This window comes from Clinocottus analis, unplaced genomic scaffold, assembly GCF_023055335.1.
Source record: "Clinocottus analis isolate CAN_PGR_092001 unplaced genomic scaffold, fCliAna1.0.p SCAF_8, whole genome shotgun sequence".
In the NCBI taxonomy this organism is placed as follows: Eukaryota; Metazoa; Chordata; class Actinopteri; order Perciformes; family Cottidae; genus Clinocottus; species Clinocottus analis.
The window spans coordinates 4470143-4492517 of record NW_027176240.1 but is presented as its reverse complement, the minus strand read 5'-3'; the positions used below and the strand labels follow the sequence as shown (position 1 = coordinate 4492517).

The 22375-nt window shown below is 43.7% G+C and overlaps 1 protein-coding gene across 6 annotated transcripts in view; it reads right to left on the bottom strand.

The window, feature by feature from the left end:
- Nucleotides 1-468: 468 nt before the first annotated feature.
- Nucleotides 469-22375, bottom strand: part of usp54a (ubiquitin specific peptidase 54a) — a 49238-nt gene continuing 27331 nt past the window's right edge. For 4 of the 6 annotated variants that reach the window (XM_068567494.1, XM_068567492.1, XM_068567493.1 and 1 more), the window contains exons 3-22: nucleotides 21557-21649; nucleotides 21325-21459; nucleotides 21107-21220; nucleotides 19690-19772; nucleotides 19247-19349; nucleotides 18980-19126; nucleotides 18714-18863; nucleotides 16775-16943; nucleotides 16289-16480; nucleotides 15592-15726; nucleotides 14031-14739; nucleotides 13166-13284; nucleotides 12337-12501; nucleotides 11184-11303; nucleotides 9543-9744; nucleotides 7917-8806; nucleotides 7611-7705; nucleotides 6404-6514; nucleotides 4257-4524; nucleotides 469-3623 (exon numbers count right to left, since the gene is read on the bottom strand). In XM_068567494.1, coding sequence (XP_068423595.1) covers nucleotides 3004-3623; nucleotides 4257-4524; nucleotides 6404-6514; nucleotides 7611-7705; nucleotides 7917-8806; nucleotides 9543-9744; nucleotides 11184-11303; nucleotides 12337-12501; nucleotides 13166-13284; nucleotides 14031-14739; nucleotides 15592-15726; nucleotides 16289-16480; nucleotides 16775-16943; nucleotides 18714-18863; nucleotides 18980-19126; nucleotides 19247-19349; nucleotides 19690-19772; nucleotides 21107-21220; nucleotides 21325-21459; nucleotides 21557-21649 — 4620 coding nt within the window. In that variant the 3' untranslated portion in view covers nucleotides 469-3003. The remainder of the gene's footprint in view (nucleotides 3624-4256; nucleotides 4525-6403; nucleotides 6515-7610; nucleotides 7706-7916; nucleotides 8807-9542; nucleotides 9745-11183; nucleotides 11304-12336; nucleotides 12502-13165; nucleotides 13285-14030; nucleotides 14740-15591; nucleotides 15727-16288; nucleotides 16481-16774; nucleotides 16944-18713; nucleotides 18864-18979; nucleotides 19127-19246; nucleotides 19350-19689; nucleotides 19773-21106; nucleotides 21221-21324; nucleotides 21460-21556; nucleotides 21650-22375) is intronic. The other 2 variants (XM_068567496.1, XM_068567497.1) reach the window with 2 other exon arrangements.

The window sequence follows — 22375 nt, the reverse complement described above, 5'->3', positions numbered from 1 at the left end:
GCATTTTAATTTGTTCTATAAGTTATTTTTAGTGTTTGTTGATAGTCACAAACAAGTTAAGTCATAAAAGTCTTATAGTATGTCAAGAAAGATAAAACATGTTGTGGTGTAGTATGCCATAGTTGTTGGATAGTTTGTCAAAACAATTCATGAAAAAGTAAATTATGTAAAAATGTTGCTTTTTTTTCAGCACAGTATGATTTAAAAAGCTACACAAACCTTTTTCCACATATACTAAGACATTTTTACTATACAATGCTCATTGTGGCCATACACAGCATGGCATTTTATATTTTTTTACGTCATACTTTATTAAGACTTTTTCAAGAGGCTTTGATGTGACTTCATTAAGGTCAAGTGAACTGTACATTAATGTTCTGACAGATAATCATTTACAACATAGACAATCGTGTGTTTCAGGTGTGACAGATGACGATTTCCTCCTGAAATAAAATCCCCCAGACATCATTTTACATTTTAAACATTTTAATCATCGTTTCATCTCTGTTAAGTCTACAATGTAGAAAAATAAGCATAAAAAATATACCAAAAAAACCAACAAAATAAAATCTGGCAAAGCAAAAAAAAAAAAACAACAACAGCCCATCAACTTTGACATGGTGAAAAAATAACTTTATGACTATTATCATGAACTCAGGATTGGTCCGAAGTCTAATTAAACATTTTATTCTGTAAACTAGAGATCCTGTCAGTCCAACAACAGATGATCGTTGATGCAGAATCAATAAATCAGGACTAAATAACCAATCAATATTTAGCTCCATAGTTCTTTCCGTCATTTTTAAATTAGAATGACCAAAGTTTTATGTATTTCTCGGGCTGGGTTCTTGGCAGTAGGACATATTAGCTCTGCAGAAGTTATTCAAACGGCACACGCGTGTGAAGGTGTTTCTCCATTAATCGAAAAATCACACCGATCTAAAAAGTCATCGGAGTACAAAAACAAGCCCATGAACGCAACGCGGAGCGTCTCCCTGAACAACGGGAGCGCGTCAACAGAAACCAGCGACAAGCACGGGAAAGAAATCTACGGTCACTTCTGAAGTGCACTAAAGAGTCAAGAAGAGTTAACTGCAGTCCAGTTGCTGCGCTAAGAAAAGATCTGCATATATTCTGTTGTGCCGATAAATGTACACCAAAGTCTCTCAAGGCTATATAATAAAACGTCATGCTAAATATTAGCTGTCAAAATAAAAGCTTTAGTTATTAATCACTAACAGCCTTGTGTACAGTATAAGGCTCCACATCCCAAACAAGGCGACTAGCTACCTTTAGAAAATTAGACTATAGTAGGAGAGTATATTCAGGTAGGATAGTTTCATCTATGCACAACTCAGTCTGACAAGCCTACAAAAATAAATAGAGTAATATAAGTAGAGTAGATTTATATTCTGAGACACAAACGGCAGCTTTTCAACTTCCTTTAGTTCCTCGGTGTCCTTTTTTAAAAACCTGACGTCTGTTCAGCTGCGTGAACCATCAGAATATCACAGAAACAGACACATCTCCAACTGAATGATCCCACACTGTTCATTATCTGCAATTTCACGACATCAATCCGACAAAAATAAAGCGGCGGTAATGTGGTAATCCCTTCATAATTATATTTTGGGTCGTTTTTAGAAAACAGAAAAATGTCCAAATGTTGTCTTGTTCCAGATGCACTGATGTTTATGTGATAGTTTTCTGACATTTTACAGACTCAATGAACCGATTAATTGAGAGAATAATTAAATTAATAATGAAAGTGTTTGTTGAAGTTCTTCATCAACTGAAACCAACAAACTTTCAACTCTTCATCAAAGTTCTGAAGCATTTATTACAGTTTTCTGTTTTATAAAAATCTTGATGAATGTAAAGAAATGTCATCAGTTTTTTTTTCGACATGCCCACAAACCTTTCAAAATAAATGTTTTGGCACCTTTAAAATAGGAACTGAATCTAATGCACAACTGATAATTAAGTGTGTTGTGCAGATTTTAGAGTCACTCAATTTAGTTATGAGTTAATACAAATTAAAAAGTAGTTAATGCTAAAAATAAAAAAAAATTCCAATTTATGATCGTATGAGACCAAAAAAAAAAAGCAGCAAACTCTCAATTGAGAACCTGGAATGAGTCGTTTTGGTATTTTTACTGGGAAAATAACTTAAAAGTGGTTAATTAATTATCGAAATGGTTTTAGATGAATTAAGCCATTATTTCTTGAACTATAAATCTCAACGTTGTTGTTTTTCTCTCATAATTAAATAAACAAGCCGTAAGTGTATATTATCAATCTGACAACCAGACGAATAACTCTAATCCGTTTAGTGAGTATTGATGTGAGTTTTTCCTCATATTTTGATCAAACCCTCGTCGGTCTGAACAGACCGTGGGTTCGCAGCAACGTCTTCATCATCACTCTGCTTTTCCTTCAGTTTTGTCCTTCGTCCTCCTCGGCCGGCCTTCCTTCTCGTGGTCCTGGTCTGCATCACGGTGCTTAGTCTTGATTAGAAATCTAATATGTGCTTAAAATCCAGCAGACATTCATAGATCATATATATATATATATATATATATATATATATATATATAAAAAAGGGAGATCTGTCCGTGTGATTCACGATTCATTTCGTGGCCTTGTGGTGGGCGTGGCCAGGAACAAAACATGGAGGATATTAGTTGAACTGGTGTGAAGTAGCTGCTTTCTCGGGAGGGGAAACGGATGAAACTATACGAGAGAGTGTTGTGAAAAAGTTCTTAAAAGTCTCAAATGTCTGCAAGTGAGCCGGTTTGCTTCTCCACATGATGCTGAGGTTTACTCCAAAGTGAGATATCCACCGAGGTTGTGACCAGACCATGAGCAGCATTGGATTTAAAGAAACATTGGCACATTTGAAATGAAATAAAAAGAATCTTCATCTTGATGGATACAAGACGTGTGGAACAGGACTCTTCTGCTGTGGCGTCGGCAGGGAGGGGCGTGGACCTGAGGCCTGAATCAGCTGACCGGGCGGAACCGAGCCACGTACGTGCCGCAGGACTGACAGTAGGGGCGCGACGGCTCGGCGGGAAGCTGCTGGCAGAGCGAGCAGAGCTGGGGGTCCCTGCGGGGCCGCGGAGGCTGGTGGGAGGCGACCCGCTGGAGAGGCTGGTGTTGGCGGGCGGCGCGGGGGTCCCGGGAGGAGCCGGCGGCCCTGCGGTCGATGTCGCGACGCCAGTCGGTCTCTGGGGGCACGTCCAGGCGGAGCGGCTGGGCGGAGGGCGGGGCCTCCCCGGGCCCCCTGAGGTGGTGCGGCGCGTAACGGGCGGACCCGTTGACGTTGATTGGCAGCGAGGGCTGCCGGTAGTGGACGTTAGCGGCGGCGTTGGCGGAACGGCGAGGGTGGCAGAGGGTGGCGTAGTGAGTCTGCGGACCCGGCAGCGGGGGGGCGGGACCGGAGCCCGCTCTGGGCCTGGGGAGGGAGGCGGTGGAGGAGGAGGAGGAGGGAGGAGGCGCTCGCCGAGGAGCCCGGGGCAAAGTGCCGTAACTCAACGCGACGCTGTGGAGGCTTTGACCCGAGAGAGCCGGATGCCGGTCAGACACAGCCAGAAACTGCCGCTGGACGCTCGGCCCAGCTCCTGAGGAGGAAGAGGAGGAGGGAGAGGAGCAGGAGAAATTAGAAAACAATGTTGACAATCTGTATTGGAAACAAAATGAAACAGTCACATGTCCTGAGGCTTGTTCAACTTGCTGCTGCAGTTTGTTTTCTCTTTTTAAATAGAAATTTAATTTCAAGGACATCCAACTGCTCCTGAGCTTGAACTCTAAATAAGTGTTACAAAACCATATTTGAACTATAGCTTATTGATTAGTAATTAATAATAATAATTAACTCATGATAATCAACTGTTATTTCCAGGAAACTATTCTGGAAATGACTCAGACTATATCTTTAGATGAGATTAAACTTCATCTTCCAAACATAAATAATCTCCCAAAGCCAGGACTAAAAGTTCTGCGGAATAAATAGTGAATTATTTATTAATTAATTTACCCTTGGGGTGCTAAAATGACAAAAACAAAAAAAGGTAATGACATTGACTTTCAACTTTTCCTGCTGAATAAATCCCCACATTATAAAAAAAAAAAAGAATAAAGAAATAAGCGAGTTGATGTTTTAATGCTTGGACATGACTATTATTTGGTGGTTGTAGTGGTTTATGGTGGTGCTGGTGGAGCGTGGAGGTGAAGGTGCAGGGCCAGTATGTTACCTGAGTGTCCCCAGGAGGAGAGGCCCGAGTTCGGGGGCCGTGATGTCTGCAAGGGAGGGTGCTGTGGAGGAGGTGCAGGAGCTGGGGGGCCGTGGTGTCGGGGTTGGTGGTGTTGGAGATGGTGGTGGTAGGATGGGTCTGTAGTGAAGGAGGTGGAGGAGGAGGAGGAGGAAGAGGAGGGGGCATGCAAAAAGGAGGTGCTTGGGTGGCGAGGGAGGGAGGAGGATGAGTACGAGTGTCTGAGGGGGGGCCTGGCCACGGGGGGCTCCTTCAGGGAAAAAGACGATAAACGAAAAATGATGGAGGGCGAACAAAGAATGGGAAAATTAATTGAAGAAAGATGGAGCAGAAGGTAAAATATGGGGGAAAAATAGGAAGGAAATGAGGTCAGAAAAAAAAATGGTATGAAGATGAAACAGGACACAAAGAAATTAAGAAAAAGAAATGCATAGAATGAAAAGTGAAAAGTAATGGAGAGAAGTACAAAATGTTTTTTAAAAAAAATGGCGGGGAATCGAGGAATAGAATGGGGAATAAAACATGTGAACAAGTTAACATGATGGAGGGAAAACTGTGAAAAATGACACAAAATTAAATCCAGACAACTGAGAAAACCTTGTATCTCTGAGATGCAAGTTTCAGAAATGGAAAACAAAAAAGGTGAAGGAGTTATTTTACTGATTTGTCCACTTTGTTTTGGCTTTTTACAGCTTTGCCCCAGAACACAGCGCTAGGACATATGATATTATATAATTATATTCTAAATATATTGTTATATTTATATTATACTTTCAGAAAAACTTCAATAATAATAATATGATGATGAAAACTGGAGCTCTAAGGTTTCTTTCTTTTGGTTCTTTTACCGGTTTTTAAATTTCACACACCTCTAAAATGAAGTCATTTTTGTGGCTGGCTCGTCTGGTATGATGGGAATGAAAGCATCTTAATAAGAGTGAGATGGAAGGGGTGACTGACGGGCCACTTTATGTGGCGTCAGCAGTAAAAAAAAAAAAAAAGGTGATAAGAGAGAGCTTAAATTCTGTCCAACTGGTCAAAGCTGCGATAAAGAAACGGTAAAAAAAAAAAATTCCCGAGCAGAGCAGATTTTTCTTCATGTCAGCGGTTGAATCATTTATGAGGCTCTCTGACTGCAGGTCAGAGTTCAACGTGTTTCCAGTTGAACACTCCACCCGTGTGAGTTCAGTGTCGCAGCGGGCCTATCGCAGATACGATCGACCCTCAAACACGGAGGAATAAAAAAAAAAGAAAAAAACCCTCCGGCCCGAGTGAAACATCAGGATTCCTCCCACAGACGGGGAGGATTTGACGTTTGGATATCTGGAGTCAAACCTCAGTTGTCGGTTCGGATCAGGCCGGGCTTCGCCTCGCGGCGAGCCGGCGAGGTTAAAAGCTTAATGGAAAACTAAATCGGCGATCAATCTTTAATGCGCTGGCCCGAGGCGATTCCTGAGGGCTGAATACAGGATGGCTGAACGCCAGCGGCAACGGAGAGGAAGGCACTCGGAGAGGAAGAGGTTCTGCAGAGCAGCACGGGCTGCGCAGAGGTTTATGTGTTAACACAGGCAAGTTTTACTGCTGTAGAGACATTTATAAAACAGGTACAGCGCTCCGGCAGCAGACAGGTGGATTGTTAATCACCATTTTATTACCGAACACAATAAAAAAGATGAGTTCTTAAATGTTCCTCGGTTAAGATAGAGGCCCTTTTAAATGACAAAGAACCACTAAATTAGTATTTAAAAAAGCTAAATTGATGATTAAAAAATGTCTGAAATGTTTCTACTGAAAGATAAACCTCCATATAAATCTTCTCATCTGATAAAACAGCAAACAAACACACTGATTGTTTAATATTAACATACTGACAAAATGTTGACATTTAACAGTAAAACTGTATGGAACAGCTGTGTGAAGTCATAATACTACATAAGAGCGCTTCCTTAAATAACTGTAAGTCAACACTACTTGCTGTTGTGTCGCTCTGAACAAACGTCAACAGGTGGCTGTTTTTAAAGTGTCCGCAGTTCCATCGTACAAACACGACAGCTAAATTTTATATGAAAAGTATTCGACCAGTCGTTTGTGTGTGTGTGTGTGTGTGTGCGCGCGAGTGTGTAACTTACACAGCTGTCGGAGGGGGTTTGGGGTCGTGACCCGATGGCGGTTCCACTCAGGCTGCGGGCGATGCGTCGCAGGTTGGCCACGCTGTAGCTCTCGTCTTCGCCTGGCGGCAACTGCACAGAGCAAGAGGACAGCGGCGAAGAACATTTTTACAAACTTCACTTCCTGGATTCCCTCTTCCAGCCATAAACAAGACAATTACAACCAAACAGAAATAAATAAATACCCCAAAACTTCAAAACACCAAAAAGTCTATTCATTCTTCTCCCTGGCGTCTACGTTATCAACAAAGCGACTCAACTACCCACAGTTCAATTGGACATTGCGGTGTGTTATGCTAGTCTCAGCCGGGCGTTAACCTTCAAGTTTTAAAAGAGATGAATGACAAAGTGCTCGAAACTTGCTTGTTGTTCATAGCCAGCAGGGGGCGACTCCTCTGGTTGTGTGCAAGTCTATGAGAAAATGACTCTACTTCTCACTTGATTTACCCCAGTTAACATTGTCTGCATGCATTTATCTTTTAATTGCTATGTTCTCCAATACAGCATGATGTTCATTTAATAATATATTATTCAGAGACCATAATGCAGCTTGTGCTTCAGGGCTACCTTGTGACTGACAGGCTGCCACCACGTCATTGCACGGTCTGCGTGTTTTCAGCATTTTCGTCTTGAAAGTATAACCCTTTTTAAAAGTTTTGTTTTTAATTTGTGCCCTTTACGCTCGCTTTAAAAGTGTCTTATTTGGGGTTTTGAGTTGGCTCCACTATCTCATGTCACTTCTAGTTGCAAAAAAACTAAAACAAGTTGGCATCAGCCAAACTAACGAACTTGTGGAATCAAAACCACAGTCCACAAACCAATAGCCTCTGTCCGCTTCCTAAATACAGTCTATGGTAGAAGCTGATGTCTGGAGTCTTCATCAGCAGCGAGGTCTGGGAAATGTTTTCTTCAGTAAGTGTGTTGCATCTGGGTGGCATGTATGTATCCCCTTTTGTTTCTCTTTGTTCTTTGAAAGAACACCTCATAAAACGTTTGAAAAGAACTCCGGCAAGACCTAAAATGTAATTAAACTTAAGTCACAAATTGCCAACGAGACCACAGAGAGGCATATTAAGACATTAACAAAAGAAACTGAGCTCATGGAGCCGTCGCGCAATTGCTTCATGCGAAACTTGTACAATTATTTCGCACACACGCACAAAAGCACCTTATGAGTCGTAACGGGTGTTCTGTAGGCGTATCTCTCGATCTCGGCCGTTGGCGTTTTGGACCGTCCAGATCCCGACAGCATTCTCCTCACACCTACACACAGACACATTATTATTAACAGTGGATAGAGCACTAACTGTAAAGGTTGTGTTGACTGCAGTGCGACGGTTATTACAGTGTCGCGTTTTGTTGACAGTAGCTTAGCATCACTTGGAAGACTTAAGTTAACTTAGGATATTACTTTGAAACTATAATATATGACTTTTGGATGCCTAAACTGAACTTGTATTTCTGCAGTAACTACCTGGTTTGTTGTTGGTCGGTTGAGGGCTGACTCCACGGCTGCCCCGGTGCATGCTGGGAGCCAGCAAACTGGCCTGGTACAGAGAGTCCAGCTCCGAGAGCTCCTCATCAGGCACCTCCAGTCCCCCTCCTCCTCCTCCTCCTCCACCTTTTGCATTCTGGGAGCCGTAGTATCTGTTGACGTTTTCCGCCCAGCGCTCCACAGGCATGGCTGCTTTGTAGTCCTGACTGGGGGGCGGGGAGGAGGGCGGCTCGGGCCAGCTCACAGTCGGCGGAGGGAGGGCGTGGGAAGGGGGGTCTGGAGTTGAGTAAAGGGGGGAGCTGATTGGGGGTTCAACGGGAGAATCGACAACGTCGCGCGGGTCTAAGCAGGACCAGTTCCTGACTGGGCAGGAGGATGGGAGTGGGGCAACCCTGGGGCTAGCGCTTGGGGGCGTGGTCTGTGGGTGTCGGGTGTAATCAGGCACTTCCTCCATCATCAGATTAACAGGTGAATGGGTTTGAGAATATGGCTTGGGTAGGGGTGCTGGGATGGAGACAGGGGACGATCTGGTCCACTGGGTAGTATGCTCCGCCTCCTCCGGTGGAGGGGGTGGAGCCAAGTCTCCCAGCGGGCTCTGTTCCCAGGTGTCCACGCACAGGGCAGGGAGGGACCTGGTGTTGGCGAGGGGTTTCCCAAAGAGAAAGCAGGGGCCTCCGGTCCTGCTGTTGTCTGTGGGTGAACCTGTGTGGGTCCTGGCGCTGGCGGCGGGGTCAGACACTGAGTTTGTTTTGGGAGGGAGGGGCTTAACAAGGCAGGGAGAGAGAGGCGGGGCCTGTTGGTCCAGACTGACAGCTGACTGGTCGCCGTGTCTCTCTGTCAAAAGTATTTGGAGCGAGAGAAGCTTTTCACTGCAGAGAGATAGAGAGAGAGAGAGAGGCGGGTGAGGAAGTGTGTGTATGTGTGTGTTGGCCTGCAGTATGTTTGGAACAGATGGTGTCACTGGAGAGCTTGGGCTCATTGTGTGTTTCGGCGGTTGTTTCGTGGGGTGCGTCGACAATCTCTCACCAATCTCTCAGTCGACTTCATTACAGTCACAACTTGAAAGTGTTGGACCGAAACAAAAAAACATACTGAATACTGCCAATCATCTCACAAAAAGGGGGTTTGTTCGTCATTTACGATTACGTCATTTTCCAGCGGAACGTTTTTGCGTATGGTGGGCGCTTCTTTTGTCGGGACTTAACATCCACAGTGTGACAATCTGAGGTGTGAGGTGAGTTCTTGCCGTGACTGTGCAGCTTCAGGAAGTCTCGAACAGAGACGAAAACCAGAAGTCACCGACTCTCAGCAATATGTTCTTCTGTTGTAAACAATGGGGCCTAATATACTCGGCTGCTGCTGCCACAGACTGCAAGTGCACGTCAAGACCAGAACCTGCGCTCACTAATCGTACCCGGTAACCTGCACTATACAGTAGAACGGATGGATACACAGAGAGATGAGGTTGAAATCAATCATCTCATCCCAGAAAGAGTGTCGCTAAATGAGTCCAAAATAGAGAATTTTTTTGGGGTAATTTTACACATGTGACGTTGCCGAGTGCTAATGCTACTCCTGATTGGCTGAGCGGACTGCAGGTGGTACCTGGGCTGTTCCCGCAGCTGCTGCCCCTCCTCCTCCTCCTCCTGTTGTTGTTGTTGCGGTGGCTGTCTGACTGCCTCTGAGTCCTGCTGCTGCTGCTGCTGCAGTTGCATGCGCTGCTGCAGGCTGCGGGCTCTCCTCATGCAGCGCTGCAGCCGGCTGTGACTACTAGCTCCGCCCTCAGCTGCCACCAGCTGCAGTTTGGCTGCAGCCGGGTAACATGTCAACAGAAAATACAAAAACAGAAAGAAAAAAAAAAGAAAAACAAAGAGAAAAGAATGAATAAGGAAACAAAAGATGTAGAAAATAACTCGTTATGATGATTTCATGCAAAAAGAAAATCTTAAAAAAGCAACTATATACCTGATAGAAAATCAAATATCGGACATGGTGGTAATGTGAGTGGTTGTGCATGTGTTTGATGGGAATGAGGAAGATCAATAACTGTGGTTTGGTTCTCAATGATGAAATGGTGAAATTATATTCAGAATCTTAAATTAACAAAATATAAAGAAACGTTGGCCAAAATAAACTTAAACAAAGCTATCTGGTTTAAAGGGTCGTTCCAGTTTATTGCAGCTTGGGTCTTATTACATCAGCTGTTTCTTGTTATGGTACGTACACGAGAGTCTACACTACACATCCAAGGGTTTTCTGATGGTTCTAAAGATTATATTGTCAGATTTTTAAAATCTCTCTCTTTATAAGAAGGTCACACCTGGCTGCACAGAGTTCAAATCACAAATATTAAACACGCTCGATATTTAAGATCCAACATCCTGTTGTGAGGGCGGACAGAACTGTTAACTGTCATCATTACATGTCTTAAGCAGATTTTCTTCACAAAAAAAAAAAAAAAAGATTTCATGATATATTCCCAGAGATTAACTTGGTAAATATAATGTTGTCATTACTGACAGGAATTACAAATAAACCTGAAATATTCCTTTCAAGTAAAGTCGTGAGTCAAGTTTGTAAAAGGGGCGCCGCTCCGACGGTCGTTCATTTAGAGGAGAGGAGACTTCTAGATCGTCTAAAGCTCGACTGCTTCTCGTCTCGATACCTTCGATTTCTAACGTTTGATGCTTTTCAATCTGTCCTTTAATGTCTCAGCATAGTTTTGTATGTCTTCATCTGTTTTTGTTGTTTTAACCAGCTGTCAGGTGTGTGTGTGTGTGTGTGTGTGTGTGTGTGTGTGTGTGTGTGTGTGTGTGTGTGTGTGTGTGTGAGTGAGAATGTCAGATCAAACTAATCGAGAGAGATGTGGAGTCCAGAGAGAAAAATAAAGTGCGTCTGTGGTTAAAGGAGAAAGCATAGGTGGTGTAGTGGTGTGTGTGTGTGTGTGTGTGAGAACAATCCTCAGTGACACACAAACCCATTGGAATCTCATTGGCTAATGTCAAGCAGTCATCAGCAGGCCACTGTGCTGCCTCTGGTTGCCATTAGCAACAAAGCAGAGGGTTGGTGGGCGGGGGGGCGGTGTGTGTGTGTGTGTGTGTGTGTGTGTGTGTGTGTGTGTGTGTGTGTGTGTGTGTGTGTGTGTGTGTGTGTGGTGACCTCATTCACAGTGTTTATTTGGTGCGAGATACTGAATGTGTCTGCGTGTGAGGCACAGAGAGGGCGGGGGGAGTGGGAGGAGCTTACAGACGGCTTCGTTGACGGCCGACAGCACAGCGGCGACCTCGCCCGCCTGCTCCAGACGCACCGACTGGTCCAGCAGAAGCTCCGCCTCCGACACACACCTCTCAAAGTTATCACCTTTACCTGCAGAACGAACACAGGTAGAAGCACACGCGATGAGTTCGCTGCTCTGTGACGAGGAAGCAAATCCTGCTGAAAGCGACGATGTGCAGCTCAGTGTCAGAACGCACCGTCACATTTTAGACTTGATGTAGGAGTCATGTGCAACTAAGCTTTTTTACTACCAGATTACAAAGAGTGTCCATTTAGAATTAGAATAGACATTATCCAGTTTGTTTCTTCAATCTGAACGCTAATCTTATATAATATTAAATATAGTCACATAGTCTAAAAATATCAATATGAATTGGCTTTTAAATACATGTTATAATGCAACAATATTAATATGAACACGTCGAACAGCAAAACAACATAAACGGGTGACTCAGAGACGGCTCACTTGTACAAGCCCATCATCATACGAATACAAGTGTAAGTGAAACATTCATTCTGACAATCTGCTCTCAGACTGACATCAGAGGAAGACGGTTCATACACGACAGATCAAAACATCACTTAAGACTTCATTCACTCTCTATTTGTGGAGAGACGTTGAGGGGCTGTTTGGTGTTGGACAGAAATGAATTTTAAAGTAAAGTATTCCTCGCAATCAGCTGAAGAAAAACTATAAAACAAACATAATACAAGCGTGAAGTGAAGTGAAGTGCAGTTGTGTAGTTAGCTGTGGTACACAAACACATACTTTATTACTGCGTGGGTCATTCTGTCTTTTGTGCGCAAGCTAAGTCGGGCCCTTTCAGTTGGTCAATGTGGAACATTCCTGTTGTACAACACCACACACATATGCTGACCCCACACACACACACACACGCACGCACGCACGCACGCACACACACACACACACACACACACACCTTACAACAGATGACCAACCGTTGGTTCAGTGATGGACTGAATCTCAGTTGACTTACTGATTTATTGATATTGCCTCCTCTAGGGAAAGTTGAGTCCACATGTCCCATGATGCATTGTTAAGACATAGATATTTAAATTATTATATTTACGTGTGTTTGTGTGTGCGTGTGTGTGTTTATACCCTGGATCTGCAGCTGGTCCAGGTCCAAGTACTTGCTGGGTCGGGGGTTGAAGCCGAGCGCCGCCTCCCTCTCCTTCTCCTGCCGGCGGTGCTGCTCCTCCTCCCTCGCTCTCCTCTGCACCTCCTCCTGCAGCTCGTCCAACTCGCTGCGGCCAACGGGGGGCGCTGCTCGACACACACACACAAACGCTGGTTAATAGTCATCACTGGGAACTATGGCAACAAATCAGCGTAAAAGGAGAGCTCGTTGTGTTCCCACATGAGACATTCGGATCAGCCCGATTCAGTATCTGTCAGTCGATTCCAGTTTGAGTGGTTGAGCAAGACGGATTTTTCCCTCAGACCAAGATCGAGATGGGAATTAGTGTCGGTTCAAGTGAAACATCTTCAGGTGGAAGATTGTCTGAGGCTTCCTTTCCTTAAGTTGCAGTGCTGAGGTTCTGAATGGGACATTGATGCCGACTTGCTGTGCTGCATTGAACACTGAGTGTTCTTGAAAAGAAAAAAGAAAATGGAGGCAAACTTTGCTCTGCGCATGCTGCTATCCATGAGCATAACGATGCAAAAGTTAGTCCAGTTTGGACCGCAGCTCCGTTAAACAGCAACACTTTCAACGGCAGCAGCAGAAAATAAAAGACCTCTCTTCTGTTTGCATTACTAGATGTTAAAACATAAAGGAGGTATTCTACAGCAAGTGCTGGTGTGTACAGCTCAATTCAAGCAGGTGCAATAATTCTAAACAGGCCTTCAGGTCTGCAGAACACAAAGTGTCAATGAAAAGATGCGCATGTGAGACATGAGGTGAGGTACGCGTGTGTCGGACTCGTACCGAGGCTCCCCCTGTTGGCAGAGCTGAGCTCTTGCAGCAAAGCTCCACTGCTCTTAGACCGTATGTTCCTCCATGCCGGTCCTGAGGAAGAGGAGGAAGGCTTCTTCACGACACAGTCCCTGAAGACAAGAGCGAGACAGAGAGTCATGCTTTAGCACATACAGTAGTATTGCTTGGATATTTTGAAAACCAGCCATCCGACTACATTCAGTTGACCTTCAGCTTGAGGTCACTGAAGAATACGAGTCCAACAGGAACAACTAGAGCTGCATTTATTGATTACTTTCATGACCATGAGCATTATCCAAATATTGTGAATCAATACATGGCCTGATAGAAATCCATCCAAATCCTAATTTCACTACATTTTTGCGAAACAAAGCATTTTCGGATTATCTTAGTAAATCTTATGAAGGACTATGTTGCGTGCTGGTGGTAAATGGGAATTACGAGAAAGGTTTCCAGTCGTTTTGTAACAATTTTTGCTGTCTTTCATTTGGTTTCTGTCAAAGTCTGTTTGAACTGATGGGTTGGTGAGTACGATACAATTATCTAGGATCCTATCAACCAGTAAAACAGCTTCTGCTGTCAATTAAAATTGACATCCACTGCACAGATATGTCCTTTCATCTACCTTGAAAGTAACTTTTTGCTATTAAATAGTTTGCTTGCTACTGATTCGTTAGGGACAGAATAACACCGTATTTCAAACAAAGAAGAAGTTGAATAGGAACACAATGTCAATGAAGAGATTATCAGGCTCTATGTGCAGCTGTGTTTAGTAGAAGAAATACAGTTAATATAATATGTAAATCATTGGGCCCGAATCAGTAGACGGACAGCTTTGGACTTTCTGTGAGCTCACCTGTCGCCCACGTTCAGATCCAGACTGACTGGGCTGCTGCTGTTCCTCTCGCTGCTCTCATATCCGCTCTCCATCCTCTGGATCAGCCTGGGAGGAGGGGGAGGAGGAGGAGGCAGCTCTGCGCGTCCTTCACGTCCCCTTCCACTTGCAGGTGCATCTCCCCTGTGGCTGCTGGAGGTGGTGGGAAGAGTCCAGGAGGAGCCCGGCCTGTCGGACCTCGCGTCCTCCTGGGCCGGGAAGGAGGCATCTGCTCCCTCCGAAGCTGGAGCCCCGCAGTCGTCGGACAGGGAGGCGCCGAGCGGGCTGTATCCCGCCTGCCTTCGCCTCTCGCGGTTGAAGATGCTGTCGATGTTGAGCGCCTCCCTTCGGGGCCTCCAGGACGGCCGGTATCTCCCTGAACCTGTGCCGCCCGAGCAGCTGGACTTTGACTCGCTGCTGGTGCTGTCGGCCTCCCAATCTTGGGGTTTACTTGAGGAAGGGCAGGCAGATGAAATGGTGGCAGGGTATTGGTGGTTGCTGGAGGAAGAGTTGATTTCGGAGGCGAGGACGGCCGCTGGTAGAGACGAAGAGGACGAGGAGGAGAGGGGTCGGCTGTGGATGATGTTGCTCATGGTCTCTTTGAAGTCTCTGAGGCGACTGGTGGAGGATGAGAAGGAGGAGGAAGGTTTGGGGAGGTGACGAGGAACCTGTTGCTCCTTTAACGTCTCTCCTGGGGGGAGGAAAGAGGAGAGAGGGAGAAAGAGAGGAACAGGAAAGGGGAAAGAAGTTGTGAGAATTAAAATAAAAGTTACAAAAACATGTAGAGACAAGGAAAAAGTAAGATTAGTGACTGTTAAAATGAAGGGAGAGAGAACAAATAGTTTAATATGAGTGACAACTAAAAAAATGATGACAGCAACAAAAAGTTCTCCTTCTGTGGTCACAAAACTGTATTTCATATCTGTCTTTTCCCAAAAAGAAGCATTTATACCGACCAAATACTAACAAAGGAATGTCTTAACAAATTATTACGGCCTCCATAAAAGCTCAGTTTCCTTACAGTCCTTAAAATGCTGCTGTTGGCCGGAAAAAAAATTAAAAATAAAACGAGGCCACGTATCATTATAGGATCTATAACTAGTTCATGTTATAGGCTGCAAAACTGCTGGATCACCTGCTTTAGTTAATGTCAACATCTAGCCCGACAGATGTAGAACAGTTTAATACGTTTTAATCTTACTTTCCATTCCTTTATTTTTTTTCCACTAAGTTTACTTTTTTAAATGTGTTTAAAGGTTTGGTTTATTTATTTTTCAGCTGTGAAATGTGACGCATGCAATACATATATTGAACACGGCTCATAAAACAACCAAATTTAAGGGATCTTTGTGTAAACAGTTAATGATAAAAAAATATATATATATAAGCAGAGATGTTGTCACCAGGCTTCTTAAACTCTCAAAAACCAACATAACAAAAATCCAGTGTTGGTTGAATTTCATCCAACAACTTTAGCTTCCTCTCTGCCCTGTGATTGGCCCCTGTGCCCCGGCCCCTGATCAGCACAAACACTCCTGCCTACCCTCACTGTGGTAACCAGCCGACGGGGTTTCGTTGTCGAGTTTAGATCGGCGGTGACGGCTAGAGCTCCGCCTCCTATCCCCGGCCCCGCCTCCCTTCCTCAGAGACTGGTGCTGCTCACTGTCCGTCACGTGGCCTTAGCGACAAGAAGCATGGTGACAGATGTTTACAAGCATGGTCACCACATCGTGCAACACAACGGCAGGAGCAAAGACGAATGGCAGAGCGTCGTGAATGACTGCAAGCTCAGACATAAAAACAATACACACTTTGCTTTATTCTGCCCATAATAAAAATGATCAAAGCAAATATAAATGCATGAATTAAAATGACAGAGAGATGAACTGCAGTTGGTTAACAACTTGCAGGATAACAGCTAAATAGCCTGTGGCCTTTTTAGTTGTATCAAACAACATTATAAAGCCTTCACACTGAGAAAATTATTTTACATTTAGTGTTAATAGATATTCTGTATGATGGATATTTCCTTTTATCTTCTTATAGATCAATCAACCAATTAATTAATAAATACTTTCTTTCTTTCCGATTTGTCTTCTTTGCCTTACAAAAATTGTAAGGCTCGTCCATCCTTTAATCTGACCTGCTGAACTTTCCCGTCAACACTTCACTGGAGGCATTACTTCACGTCACTACCATCTAACTTCTCCCATCCTATGCTTCACCCTCCAGCTACCCACCTACGGTATCCAGGCTGCAGAGCGAGGTGTGCTGGGGTCCGTCCGGGCGCTCGGTGCAGATGACGGTTCCCTGGGAGTCAGAAGAGTAGTGACTGGCCAGGGACTCATGGTGCGAGTGGGAGGGCTGTCGGTACGAGTAGCTCTCCGTCGACGAATCGGTGCGAGTGTCGCTGGAGATGGACTGCTCGCGGCCTGGCCGAGCGGGTGGAGGGAGGGGGGGGGGACGGGTTTAGTAAACAAGTTTGGGGGAGCGTCAGTGGCGATGTGCTCATAAACACGCACGCACAAATATATACATCAACATCAAACAGGCTGGAACATCACAGTACGACTACTGCTACAACTACTTTCTGTAACCGTTAGCTGTCGGTCTTGTCTGTCATAGTACTATTACTACTACAACAACAAGTACTGCCGTTTCTGGTTTAGTTACCTGAATGTTTGCTGTTGTGCTACTACTACGACTCCTAGCTGTGTTGTAGTTACCCGAGTCTTCGCTGTCGTAACAGGCCTTGGTGAGGTGGTGGAGGTCGAAGCGGGATGGCAAGTCCTGGACTGACACCGGCGTTCCACGCGGGTCAGCGTACAGGAGCAGCAGCGGCTGGTAGTGGCCCTTGATGCAGCGAGAAACCACGTCCTTCCACTTGGGACCGATCTGAAGGGGAGCGACAGCAGACGATGAGTCAACAAGGAGATGGTAGCAAAAACCCAGACTGGGAACTGCTAACTTCTGGTAGAAAATAAAAGTATGAATACATGCTGTACTTTTACTTATTTGGTTTCTTTTAATTGCATACTTCTTGTAATTCTGAACTTTCCCTTTCAGAAAACTGAAAAGAAACAGCTGAAACCAGGACCTCTGTGTACAAACCTGTAAAAGCATTTTATATCTTCTGCTGCTCAGTTCATTTTCAGATCAATTATCACAAAAAAAAAACGATGCCTTCACAGACAAAAAAAAAATTAAATTCAGATAAATCCCGATTGAATCTTTAAGCATTTCTTATTTTTATTTTTTTAAATGGAGTTGAAGGCTAAACTTAATTAGATTCAATTTGTAGTTTAAAAAAACAATAAAAAGGTAGTTTAACTTCGGTAGGGACAAACAATACTGACCGCATGATAAGAAATAAAGCTTTTCAACTTCAAACCAATGCCGTAAATTCATTTACCAGCCGCAGTACAGACGTCCCCGTTCACCTGGAAAACCCCGCTCAGCAGCTAAAAAGTGACAGCAGCTGAAAGTTTGGAGGCGGTTTCGTCAGGCTGTTCGACAGAAGGCAGGAAGACGACGTTTTCTTTTCCGTTTGTGAAACAAATCTTCCCGCTTGTTATTTCAGCCTTTGCTCCATTTTCAAACCACCCAAAAAACAAAACAAAAAACCCCCCCAAAAAAACAGTGGTCAGATCTAAAAAGGACGTCATGAAAACCCCAAACTTCGACCTGTCCGTCAACCATGTAGCGCTCGGAGAGTGAAAAATGTGTGAAAAAAAGAGATGTGTGCGCAAAAGCGCCTGCTGTGGGTGTGTGTGGGTGATGTAATGTGTGTGTGTGCTCTGACCACACCCGCGGTCATGTCCAGCTGGACAGATCAACAATAGGGGGATATCCTTGTTTTTGCAACCAGGAGAGAGAAAGAGGGACATAGAGGGAGTGGGGGGAATGTGATATCTCATGAGCGCATTAATGATTGGAGTACAGCAATAAAAGAAAAGAGAGTAAAGTTAAAAGAGCAGAAGGAAGTAAAATTGGGAGATCAGAGAGGTGTGAGGATGACCAGGAAGAGAAAGAGAACAACGACTACAACATGCGGCCATTTCCTCCACGTACTTGTTTTGATTTGTGCTTCTATAACTGCAGCGGTGGAAGACGTACTCAGATGTTTTACTGGCAGGTTTTACTTAAGTAAAAGTAATACTATAACAGTGTGTAAATACTCTTTTACAAGTACAACGACTGCACTCAAAAGCGTTCTTAGGTAAACAAGAGTTTTGACATCCAAATATACTTAAAAAGGAAGTCTGTGTAGGATTTAGGAATCATTTTAATTACTTCATATACTGCTGGGTATATTGTACAAATTTGAACAATAAATGTGTTGATGATTACCTCTACCTTTAATCAATCGTAAAAATTAATCAATCAAACTTTAAAAACTCTCACTTAAGCTGCATTAGTGGGCCGATCAATTATCTTGGATAATTTACCACAATTGCAGCGATTGGCTGCAAGCAAAACAATAAAAATTGAATTTTCTTTCTAGATTTTGGCACAAAAAGGATTGAGTGCAGGCATCATTTGACGTACAGTGGTACTGCAAATACCCAGCTCAAATACATACATACATACATTATGACCAATTATCTTTCCCATTGCGCCCTCCGACCAACATCTCCTTATGTCGCCAGGCATGTCTGAATATACCTCCTTGACGTGTGCATCATCGAAGTACATCCATCGTCGGATCTTTGTCTGGAAAAAGAAGGTGGAGTAATGTTTCCCGTAGTAACACACCATGCCGACCAGGTAGAGCTCGGACTGGCGAGCCTTCTCCTCCGTCACCCTGTAAAATAACTGAGAACAAAAGAGAAGAAGAGTTCAAAGAAGCAGTCAAACTAATTTTCTGACACCGTGTGCTGAAGACTGTGCTGTACATCCATGTGTTCGTTTAAGAAAAAAAAGCGGCATACATCCCCGAGACGCAGGCAGGTTCCCAGGGTGTGTATGACGTCCTCGGCGAGGTCCGACTGTTCCGAGTCCCAAACCAGACCGATGGTGATGATCTCCGGACTGTTGAGGAGGACACGAGCTATCCTGAGCTGCTGACCACACTGTCTCTGAAGAAGAGGGGGAGGAGGAGGAGGAAGAAGATGTTCAACACTTACATTGACATCTTTACATCAAAGAAGCTTGGCCATTTGATTAATAACAATTCATGTTTTATTAAAATGTCTCACAGGACAGCTGCGCAGGTCTCCCATGCTGGCGTTTCGCAGCAGCTCCCCGAACATGCCAGGAGTGGCTTTCTCCCTCGTCTCCAACATCTTCACTGCCTGGTTACTGAGGAGGGCGAGGGGGAGAAATGAATTTCAGAGCTCTAGTTTATGACTATCGCACACAAAAACACAGCATTATTAATGCAAAAATATTTAAGATGTATTTAAAGCAAAAATCACCTGCGTGTGTGTGTGCGTGTGTGTGTGTGTGTGTGTGTGTGTGTGTGTGTGATGGAGAGAGCGATTAGTTAGTTGCCTAGGTGACCCTGAAGTGTAACCTAGTGACATGCCAGAGTGTGTGTGTGTGTGAGTGAGTGGGAGGGTGGTGGTGTGGGGGGGGGGGGGGGGGCTCAATTAACCTCTTCTGAGATGGGGGCTAAACATAGAGTCACACACACACTTACCACAGAGAGGTGGTGGAGATGTAGTGGACCATCTGAATGAAGGGTAGAGGGTCTGAGGACGCTCCACAGCTGCTGCACAGACACTGACACACACACACACACGTAAGCATCACATCTGGCACTGTAACGCAGACATTAAGAGTTTAATATGATATTGAAAATACACCTCAACAGATAATATGATATTGTATTTTCAAGATAATATTGAGGAAGGGAAGGCAGATAAATATAATATTATATATCGTATATATAATCAAGATAATATTAAAAATTCATGAACTCAGTTTAAGGGTCAAATTACAATTATTGTCATTGTCAAGTCATCTGAACAATTGACAATTTATCGTGAAGAAATGTCTAAATTGTTAGAGTCCAATGTGACGTCTTTAAATATCATGTTTTTGTCGGACCAACAGATGAAATGGTTTTGCTCCCTCCTGAAAAGATGGGAAACAAAATCCCCAGTCCTCATTCGGTGTAAAACTATATTTTAACCTAAAAGGTAATATGAGAGTTTTGTGAGTTACATTAATAAAATGGGATCTTTCTCGCTAGATTCAGCAGCTTTGAAGACTTTCGTTGCCTCGTTATTTCTAAAACGGCAACCAGCGACATATTTGGTTAAATATTCAGGGAAAGAGCGAGAAATATATTCAAATATATTACATTGTAACAGTTTTTACATGCACGCCACTCAAAGTTATTGCAGTAATCGGCTCTTATGCAAAGAGTAAACGGTCTTTCTCTGTCCTCCTGCGCCGTGTGCAGTCAGTAGATGAAGGCAAGAGGAAGAGGATGGTCACAGGAGTGGAAGTTAAAATATAAAAACACACACCTTTACATTCTTGTAATATATATATATATATATATATATATATATATATATATATATATATATATATATATATATATATATATATATATATATATATAGTTTTAGAAAGATGATAGTTGATGCTCTGTAATAGAGCTACATACACAATATATAATGTTTTCATTATATATCATGTTTAAAGTACTAAAATAGTCATTTTTTAATTAAAGTACTTTGGTCCATTATGATTCTTTCTTTCAAAGATTTCTTTCTTTCAGACAGGTCAGGTTTAAAAAAAAAAAAGGGAAAAAGTCTAAATCAGAGAAGGAAATTGCATCAGTTCATCCTTAAAAATAACTAAAACTTTGGAAGATCTTTACTTTATTTTTTAGACAAATAGGTCAGGCTGCAAAAGCTTTATTTTAACATCAGATAACAATCTAGTTTTACACAGAATTAAGAGGATGGAGTTTTTCCTCCATGAATAGTTACCACGTGAACCTGTCCTTCCCTCTAAATGAATACTTTTTTGGTCATTTGTTCCAGCGGAGAAGAACTCGGCTGGTGAACACTGTTCACAATCAGACCAGGTCTCAGCCTCACCTGCTCGAAGAGCGTCATGGCAAACTTCTGGTGGGGGATGCAGTGTCTGGCCGTGCAGATGTCCTCTTTAGTCTCATCTGCAATGTGGAAGTGAATCCTCATCAGGATGTTTTCCTGCAGAACCAACACAAAGTAGAAATGATCATCGAGCGTTTCAACAGTTACCGCGTCCTCCCATTACTGAAACGATTAACACAGCGATGAGTCTGCTGTCTTACAAAGCACTCCGCGGCGTCGTCCATGATGCCGAGCTGAAACCGCTGCTCGTCCTGGAAGGTTTTGGCGAGCGCGCTGCGAAGAGCGTCGGACGGTAAAACTCTTTCACTGCTGTACTGAAACTGAGCGAAGATGCTCTGAAGAACGAGGGGGGATACAGACGCATGGAGAGCGTTAGAAACAGGAAGCTTCAGCTTCTGATCAGCTTCAGATATCAGGAAGGGCGATTCTCACCTTCAGAGCGCAGAAAATGCACGAGTCCTCCATACACTTATGAGTCGTTAGCTGGCGGAAACTACGCCTGAAGATATCGAGGTGCCACAGAACCTGAGAGACAAGACAGAGGGAATATATCAGTAATAAAAACACAAAAAGGTAATAAACATACACACACCCTGGTCAGGTCACCATTCAAGTTGTCAACAGATGAAACTAAAGCAATAAGGAGGAGGAATGATAGGACATTCCACTCAAGATTAAAGAAAAATGATCAGATAAAACTGACAACTCCTACATAAAAGTCTCCCTCACTTATACCCGCCCGAAAAACAACAAATACCAAAAATCTGATACTAAAATCTCAGCAGACAAACAGCAGGACATAAAGGCCTCACAGTTTGAAATAGTCCTCGTTTAGGAGTTCAAAATATTCTCCAAAACCCTTTCTGTCCACAACTCTGCGGTAAAATTTGAAGCCTGAAGAGCAGACGACCACGTCAAGAAAACTATCTTGAAATGCCACCCACCGCCCCCTCTCAAAAAAAAGGACGGAGACTAAAAGCAGAAAATTGGATTCAGTCCAATCAGAGTTTAATCCTAAACATCTGAATAGACCAGATTGAAAATCGATGCGTCTCAGTGCTGCAGTGGCTGCCCGGACTCCACTAAATGGCTCAATGTGACGTGAGATACCGGCCAATCACCTGTCAGCACAGACGCACTGTTGAGAACACAGCCGGCCAATCAGAGAGCTTTTTTAGTTTAGTGACCTGAGGACAAGCTGACATGTGTGCGAGAGAGCGAAAGAGACTTCGTCAAAAACACAAGTGAAGA